This window comes from Macaca thibetana, chromosome 16 (assembly GCF_024542745.1).
Source record: "Macaca thibetana thibetana isolate TM-01 chromosome 16, ASM2454274v1, whole genome shotgun sequence".
Taxonomy (NCBI): domain Eukaryota; kingdom Metazoa; phylum Chordata; class Mammalia; order Primates; family Cercopithecidae; genus Macaca; species Macaca thibetana.
Genome location: NC_065593.1, coordinates 24348219 through 24356557, shown reverse-complemented (window position 1 = coordinate 24356557; position 8339 = coordinate 24348219). Strand labels below are relative to the sequence as shown.

Genomic DNA, 8339 nt, shown 5'->3' with positions numbered 1-8339 from the left:
ATTCGCAGCCCGGTGTCGGGTGCCCTCGCACTTGCCCTAGATCAGCCTGGGACCTCATCCTCTAGGGCCTCTTTCCCCCAGGGACGCCTGGACGTGCAGTCCCGCAGTCCCGGCCGGTCGGGACAGCTAAATTGGGAGTGCGATTGCGGCTGGAATGCGGGCGGAGGCACCTGATCTCGCACGGCTGCCGGCTCTAGGGGAGCACGCCCCCTCGCCGGTTCCCTCTCCAAGCGTCCTGCTCTGGGTCTGCGAACCCGAGCCTCCCCAGCTTACCCGGGAGTCACGGAGGGAGGGAAAGAGCGTGCGTACCCAGCACAAAGCGGCACACTTACTTTTGATGCTTTTCCGAGGCCAGCGGAAGCTCGGAGCGCGGTCGGGGGCGCTCGACTTTCCCGCCGCTAGAGGGGGCGGGGCAACTTTGGTTCTGGCCCCGCCCCTAAGCTAGTCCCCACCCCCTCAGGTTGATGGCAGCAGCAGCTGGGGCTGCAGCGGCGCCGGGCCCTGGAGAGCCGCAGGCAGCGGCCTGAGTGTGGAGCCGGACACCCGGGTCCCAGATACTACGGACACCCGGAGAGCTGGCTCCTTCGCTCTGACGACTTCTTCGGCCCCCTACGCACTCGGGCCCCCTCCGCAGAGGATTCGCAGCGTGAGCGCCCCGCAGCCCGCTCAGGACCAGGTACCCAGCCCCCCACACGCGGCCGCCACCGCAGCCGGCGGAGCGGGCGGGGTCCCTGAGGGGCAGAGGTCTGCGCCCCCTCCCCCCGCGCCGCCAAATTCGGTTTCGGGCGGGGAGGACGTGGTGTCTATATTTGGCCAGCGCTCCCGGAGGGCGCAGACACCTCGTCTCGCAAGAACGCAGTGCTGGGGCAGGAGGCTGGAGAAGGGTGCGGGGAGGCCGGGCCTCAGGCTCGGGGCCGCAGACGTGCCTTGAAGGGCACGCGGATGCTGGGGCTGGGGTGGGGCAGGAGCTACTGGCTGGGGCTTTGGGAGTACTCAGTGTGTCATCTAGAGAGGCCCTAGCTGGAGAAAAGGCACCACACCCTCCCCATCCCTGCAAATCTGGCCTGGCCGCGGAGGGGGCAGGGGTGGAGGATGGGGTTGAGGATCCCCCCCGAGAAGAGTTCACTAGGAAGAAGGCCCAGCCAGGGCAGGGGACCCAGAGGAGAAACCGGACAAGCGTATGGTAGGCAAAAGCCGGAAGACCATGATCAGGGCTCCCTGGAGAAGCCAGTGCAGAGAGGAGTGGGAGAAGAGGGACCCACCTCACTCTGTGCTGCCACCCGTCCACCCACAAGGCATGGGATGAAAACACTAGCGGAAAGGACTCAGGTTGGCTGACAGGAGGAACTTCCCCTTTGGCAAATTTTTAGAAAAAGGCAAAACCCCATCTGCCTGAACTATTCCAGAGATGCAAGTTCGGGATCCTGTGGTGGTGCAGTCCTGGCCCCATACCTGGCTTTAAGCCAAGATCCAATGGTCAAGGCCTCTGCTTCTGGACAGGGTGCCTCTGGGAGCTACAATCACTTCCGTGAAGAGATGCTCATCAAGACTGTAGGAGCGGGGGTGGGGGGTGGGGGATGGAGGCGGGCAATGTGGCGTTGAGGCTCCTCCTAAAAACATTCCAACGTCCAGAAAGCTTTCAGTCCGTTAGGCTCCACAATCCCCTCAGCCTGGGTCTCTATGGAGAAGTCAGGCCCCAAATCCTAGCCCCTTACTGTAAACAGCATTTTACACAGCAAAATAACTTTCCCATACTCTGACCACCTTGAAGAAAGCTCCCTGCTTCTAGGACCAGACACTATATGGACTTATACCGGACTCCTGACCACATAACCCTTCTCATCAGCCACCCCCCCCACTCCTCCTCCCTCCCACAGCTCACAGGACTAAGGACCAAAGGCATTTCTGGGCACTGAGATCCTACCTCTCTGCCCGCAGCTATGAGCAGACGTGTGGTTCGGCAAAGCAAGTTCCGCCATGTGTTTGGGCAGGCAGCAAAGGCCGACCAGGCCTATGAGGATATCCGTGTGTCCAAGGTCACATGGGACAGCTCCTTCTGTGCCGTCAACCCCAAATTCCTGGCCATTATTGTGGAGGCTGGAGGCGGCGGTGCCTTCATCGTCCTGCCTCTGGCCAAGGTGAGAGACCAGGGAAAGGAAGCAAGTGGGAAGACACTGGCTGGGGCCCCTGGGAACTCCCAAGGCAGCCTGTGTTCTCACCTAGTTGCATTCCAGTCAGGAGAAGTGTCTGTGTGGATTGTCTCCTCCCTATTCCCCAAGCCCTCAAGAACCAGAGGGGAGGCCACCCCACCCCACCCTAACATCAGGGTGGCCTACTCCCACTCCCTAGCCCTCCCACCTCTCCACGTACCACCCCATTCCCAGCAGGGACCAGGAGGGGAGCCGGGTGATGGAGATGGTTGGGACACAGCACAGCCAAGCCTGGCCAGATTCCATCACTGCCTCTCCTAATGCCGCATCCCCTCATGTTTTGGGTGTGGAAAACCTCCTCCCTAGCCCAAGATGACCATTTGATTAAGTCACATCTCAGAGCAGCAAACTGAGGACAGGGTCAGGCTCTATCCAAAGAGTCCCTGGCTACCTCCAAGGGCTGTTGCAGTGAAATAGAAAGAAAGGGAAGGGAAAGGAAGGGGAACATGATACACGAGGCCAGAGCCCTCCTTACCCTTAGGATGGGGACCAGGCAATGACTGCCATGTTAGCTTCATAACCTTAAGCCCCTTGGCCATCCACATCCCAAGGATGACTCCCCCCCACCCCCAAGGTATGACCCTGACCTGGATTCTGGCCCCTACACCTTGTTAGGGGAGGCTCCACAGGGGGCAGGGTCAGGAAGAGGCCTGACAAAGCCAGTGACTCACCCTAGACAATGCAGACACCATCCTGGGACACAGGCCTCAGGGCTCAAATTTCAGCTGGAGCTGCCTCCTCCCCCAATATGTCTGCTCTTTCAGTACCACATAGCCACCCTCTCCCCCGCTGCCTGGTCTGGACTAGTGCCTGTCCCTGCAGAAGTCTCAGAACCCCCACAAGCAGCCTGTGAAGACCAAAAAATAGGTGGGCCCCCAACTCCCATTTGGCGATAGTAGGCACCAGGAATGCTTGCTGCTTGTGGTTCCAAGGTGAAAGTGGTCCACAAGGAAGAGATTTGCCAAGGGAGGCCAGCAAAGGGCTGTCCAGCACTACACTATTACCTTACCTTGACCTCTTCCACCAGGAGAATCCCACAGACATTTCAATAGGAGAACGGGCTGAAGAACAGCCTCCTCCAAGTAGGTGTCTTTGGAAGTGCACTGGACTGGAAAGTTCAAATCTCAGCTCTATGAGTATCTTGTTGTGTATCCTTGGTGAGGCCATCTTACCTCTCTGTGTCAGAGTCCCTAATATTAAACTGTTTCAACTCTGCCTTCAGTAAAGTGCAGCAAGTGGACTGGATGGTGTTAGAAATGTGGAGAGGGATCTGCAAAAAGAAAATAGATAATAGGGAATTGAGGTGTAAGCAGATCTGCTACCCACCCCCTAAAAACCACATAGGAGAGTAGCCCCACATCTTCCTCTCCAACCCCTCAGACAGGGCGAGTGGATAAGAACTACCCACTGGTCACTGGGCACACTGCCCCTGTGCTGGATATTGACTGGTGTCCACACAATGACAATGTCATCGCCAGTGCCTCAGACGACACCACCATCATGGTAGGAGCCAGGGGGCTACTGCTGGGCAGTTGAGCAGGGGAGCAGGGAAGGCTGCCTCACCTGTGCTGGGGAAGGTGCTAAGGGTGGTAATAAGGGAGGTGCTTGGTCCCAGAGCCCTGCCCTGCCCAGCTCCCAGACTATTTTTAGCTACATGCCTACCCCTTCCCAGGATGCACTGCTTAGGACTAATTATAGCCATGGCCAACGTGGTGCCTGCAGAGCAGCAGGGCAGCGCTCTGAAGTCTCCCTGCTGGAGTGAATGGGAGGTCTCTGGAGAGCTGGCAGTGCCCCCTCCTGGCTCTCAGCATGCGCCACCACATCTTGCCCTGCATTTCACCCTTACCACTCAAGAGAGCCGGCAGGGAAGCACAGGGTGGCTCCTCATTCCACCTACCATATGCCTTTTCTTCCTACCCAGGTGTGGCAGATTCCAGACTATACCCCCATGCGCAACATTACGGAACCTATCATCACACTTGAGGGCCACTCCAAGCGTGTGGGCATCCTCTCCTGGCACCCTACTGCCAGGAATGTCCTGCTCAGTGCAGGTCTGGGGGCAAGGGAGGGGTCCCCCATAGATGGGTGGGTGGTGGCAAAGGCGGGACCCAGGTGACCATGCCTGGCCACTCTGGGCAGGTGGTGACAATATGATCATCATCTGGAATGTGGGCACCGGGGAGGTGCTGCTGAGCCTGGATGATATGCACCCAGACGTCATCCACAGTGTGTGCTGGAACAGCAACGGTAGCCTGCTAGCCACCACCTGCAAGGACAAGACCTTGCGCATCATTGACCCCAGAAAAGGCCAAGTGGTGGCGGTGAGTGCCTGGCCTAGCCACTCCCCAGCATCCCCTGACCAGTGGCCAGCTGTCAGCACCTTGTACCCACCATTATCAGAGCCCCTGGTCCTGGCTTTCACCTGTCACATCCCTGCTCCAGAGACTAGCCCTCTTCCCCCGTCTCTGCAACCACAGGTCTCTGCCCTAAGTAAGCCCCCAGCCTGCAATTCTCTGCCCGGCTCCTGTTCCCTCCCCTCCCTTGCATCTCAGAAGCTCAGAGAAGGGCTCCTCGCTTTGGGATTGAGGAGGGGAGAAGCTGGAAACTCCACCCTCCCACCAGAACCTGCATGAAACCTGAGCTCCCGGACCCCTCTCCTCTCAGCCGGCACCCAGACGCATCTTCCAGGGTCTGGGGCCTGACACTGGCTCGAGGGCTGGCCCTTTCTCCTTGTGGACCCGCTGGGCGGGGGATGGGGGGCAACCCTCGCATGTTGCTTATCCCAGCCGGGTGCCCTGGGTGGGCTGAGGCCCTGGCCTCGCCGGCCTCAGTCTAACCTGGGGTGCGGGTGCGTGGGCCGCTTGCATGTCTGCGTGGAGCACAAGCGCCGAGCGCGGTCGGGCGGGCGCGCGGGCGCTCTAACCCACTAACCCCGCGAGCAGGAGAGAGCCCGGCCTCACGAGGGCGCCCGCCCGCTGCGGGCTGTCTTCACCGCAGACGGGAAGCTGCTCAGCACCGGCTTCAGCAGGATGAGTGAGCGGCAGCTCGCGCTCTGGGACCCGGTAGGCCAGGCCGCGCCGGGCGCGCTAGCTCGCTCCTTCGCTGGGTCCGCCGGGAGCGCCTTCCCTGGCTGTGGCTGGCGCCCAAGAGGCCCGAGCTGAGCGGGGAGCTCCCCGTTCAGGAAAAGCCTCGCTGCGACTCCGGGGAGCCAGCAGACACCCCTGCTCTAGGGATCGGCCTTTGAGCGCGCTTAAGGGTTCGGGATCGGCTGAGAGCCGCGTGCCTCCTGCTCTCTCCAGGCGCGGATGCTCTCCAGGTCAGGGGCCAGCCGTGGCCCCGCAGGAAGCTGAGTGCTTAGGCCCCTTTTGTCTCTTCCCCGCCTCCGCTCCTCCACCCCGGACACCCAAGTCAGCAAGCTGGTTGCTTGTCCCTCCATGCTGCTCAGAGCAGGCGGCTGGGTGATGTCCCTCCCTGTCTCCCCCTCCCCCCAGGAGAGGTTTGCGGCCCACGAGGGGATGAGGCCCATGCGGGCCGTCTTCACGCGACAGGGCCATATCTTCACCACCGGCTTCACCCGCATGAGCCAGCGAGAGCTGGGCCTGTGGGACCCGGTAACGCAGCTGGAGGCTTGGGGTGTGTGCCCCGGGGACTGGCATCACGGGAGAGTGGCCAGGCGCCCCCCACCCGCAGGGCATGCCCACCTGGACAGGACTGAAGGCTGCTGCCACCTCTGCAGCGCCTGCCATTCTCACACCCACCCCTCTGCCCAGTTTTGCTGCGTCGCGTGAAGGATCCTGCGCTGGCGCCCCCACCTGGTGATGCCGAGTCCCTGGGGGTGGTTTGCTGTGACTGCATGCGGCGCGCAGCGGGTATATGTGCCCGGGAGGAGGAGCGATGTGCGCAGGGGAGGAGGAGAGACGTGCCCAGGGGAGGGGCCTGCAACTCTGGTCACTAGAGGTTTGGGGCATACGGTCTGGGAAGGCCAGGAAGCGTAAAGGGGCTTCTGGGGGTCCCGAAGTAGCACGGGAGGGTGGGGCAGGGCTGGTCACGCCTCCTGTACTCGGGCAGAACAACTTCGAGGAGCCAGTGGCACTGCAGGAGATGGACACAAGCAACGGGGTCCTATTGCCCTTTTACGATCCCGACTCCAGCATCGTCTACCTGTGTGGCAAGGTGCTCACGGCCGGGCAGGGAGAACACGGGGCTGGATGGAGATATGGAGGGCCTTGTCCGGGCGCGCCCCTGAACCGACTGGTTTTGCAGGGCGACAGCAGCATTCGGTACTTTGAGATTACCGACGAGCCGCCTTTCGTGCACTACCTGAACACGTTCAGCAGCAAAGAGCCGCAGCGGGGCATGGGTTTCATGCCCAAAAGGGGACTGGATGTCAGCAAGTGTGAGATCGCCCGGTCAGCGGCCTTGGCCCCTCCCGAACACCTGCCCGCCTCTGTCCCCTACTCATGTCGGGTCCTAGCCACGGGGCTTCCCCAGTAATGCAGTGCTTTGGAAAAGGGGGACAGGGGGATAAGACAGTTCTGTTTCAGTGCCAGACCCACTGCTCACTAGCCTTACATTCTCAACTTCAGTCTTTTACTATAGAACCAATAATGTGTGTAATGTGCAATATGCATGGTAGGCGCTCAGCAAGTGTTGGCCTCCAACCCCCTTGGTCTTAGACAGGAGAAGTTAAGGACGTGAAAGTCTGCGGGGGTGCTGAACCCTGCTCCCTTATAGGTTCTACAAGCTACACGAAAGAAAGTGTGAACCTATCATCATGACTGTGCCCCGCAAGGTGAGGGGCCGGGAGGAGGGTTGGGCAGGGCTACTAGGCGAAAGGGAGCGGAGCAGGCCCCGCACCCCTCTCACGCAGGTCCCCCTGTCCCACCCACCCCCGCAGTCAGACCTGTTCCAGGACGATCTGTACCCGGATACGCCGGGCCCGGAGCCGGCCCTAGAAGCGGACGAATGGCTATCCGGTCAGGACGCCGATCCGGTGCTCATTTCGCTGAGGGACGGCTACGTGCCTCCGAAGCACCGCGAGCTCCGGGTCACGAAGCGCAACATCCTGGACGTGCGCCCGCCCTCCGTCCCCCGCCGCAGCCAGTCATCCAGCGACGCCCCCTTGTCGGTAAGATCGACCCTGCTGCACCCTGGCCCAATCTACATCTCCCCCTACCGCCCCTATACGACACAGCCTCTCCGTCCTCCGCCCCAGCAGCAGCACACCTTGGAGACGCTGCTGGAGGAGATCAAGGCCCTCCGCGAGCGGGTGCAGGCCCAGGAGCAGCGCATCACGGCTCTGGAGAACATGCTGTGCGAGCTGGTGGACGGCACGGACTAGCCCGGCGCGCCAGGCAGGCGGAGCGGGGCGGGGAGCACAAGCTCGGCCCCGCCCCAGCTATTGGTCCCGGACCCCGCCCTCTTGGGCTGGGGCCGGGGGCGGGACTGGGAGGGGAACTCCGCCCCTCGCGGGAGACCGTAACTCTTGGAGCACAGGGGAGACCCATGTCGGTCCGGCGGAAGCTGGACGGCGCGCCTCGTCTGGGACTCGGCTGGAACTGGCCTAGGGAGGTCTGGGGGGGGACCAGCAATGGTGCTGCACGGCGAGGTGGTGTCCCCCTTTGTCCTCTGCCCAGGGCAGGGAAAGTGCTTAGTATTTACGCGATGCTGGGGGACATTGGAGCCTGAGCTTGACCTCAGATGGGTGGCGATTTGATGGGTCCCCCCAGGCTGGGGAAAATGACAGCGCTTCTCCTAATCAGCTCACTGGTTTCCATCACCCTGAGTGGTAAACCAGATGGGCGTCACCCCAGTTCTGCAGACACATACACATCCCGTTTGCTGCAGAGCCGGACCCAGTTACACCCACAGAGGTCTGTGGTAGAGAGTTTTCCTTCTTTCCAGCGACAGGGGCGAGGGCGGCTTCCTCGCGGCAGCCCCCGCGGAGAAATCTTGAGAAGTGGCATGAGAAATTAGGTTCATCACAAATACACACACACTGCCCCCCAACCCTCTGCTGTTGTCTCTCAGAAAAACAAGACGTACTGAATGAAACATTTTACTAAGCGTTCAGTCTGTGCCTCCTGCATGGGTGGGAGTGAGAGGAACAAGACCCCCAGCCTCTGCAAA

General features: G+C 61.1%; 1 protein-coding gene across 9 annotated transcripts; it reads left to right on the top strand.

Moving 5' to 3' along the window:
* Positions 1 to 433: 433 nt before the first annotated feature.
* Positions 434 to 8276, top strand: CORO6 (coronin 6). 9 transcript variants are annotated; one of them, XM_050763328.1, is made up of 11 exons: positions 434 to 676; positions 1939 to 2138; positions 3591 to 3713; positions 4132 to 4261; positions 4350 to 4531; positions 5702 to 5821; positions 6279 to 6383; positions 6474 to 6619; positions 6945 to 7002; positions 7108 to 7338; positions 7429 to 8276. In XM_050763328.1, the coding sequence occupies exons 2-11, from the start codon at positions 1941 to 1943 to the stop codon at positions 7549 to 7551; spliced, it is 1416 nt and encodes a 471-aa protein (XP_050619285.1). In that variant the 5' UTR covers positions 434 to 676; positions 1939 to 1940; the 3' UTR covers positions 7552 to 8276. The 9 variants fall into 9 exon arrangements, with proteins under 9 accessions (XP_050619285.1, XP_050619283.1, XP_050619284.1 ...); XM_050763326.1 differs by having other exon boundaries at positions 7426 to 8276; XM_050763327.1 differs by having other exon boundaries at positions 1878 to 2138.
* The last annotated feature ends 63 nt before the right edge of the window (positions 8277 to 8339 follow it).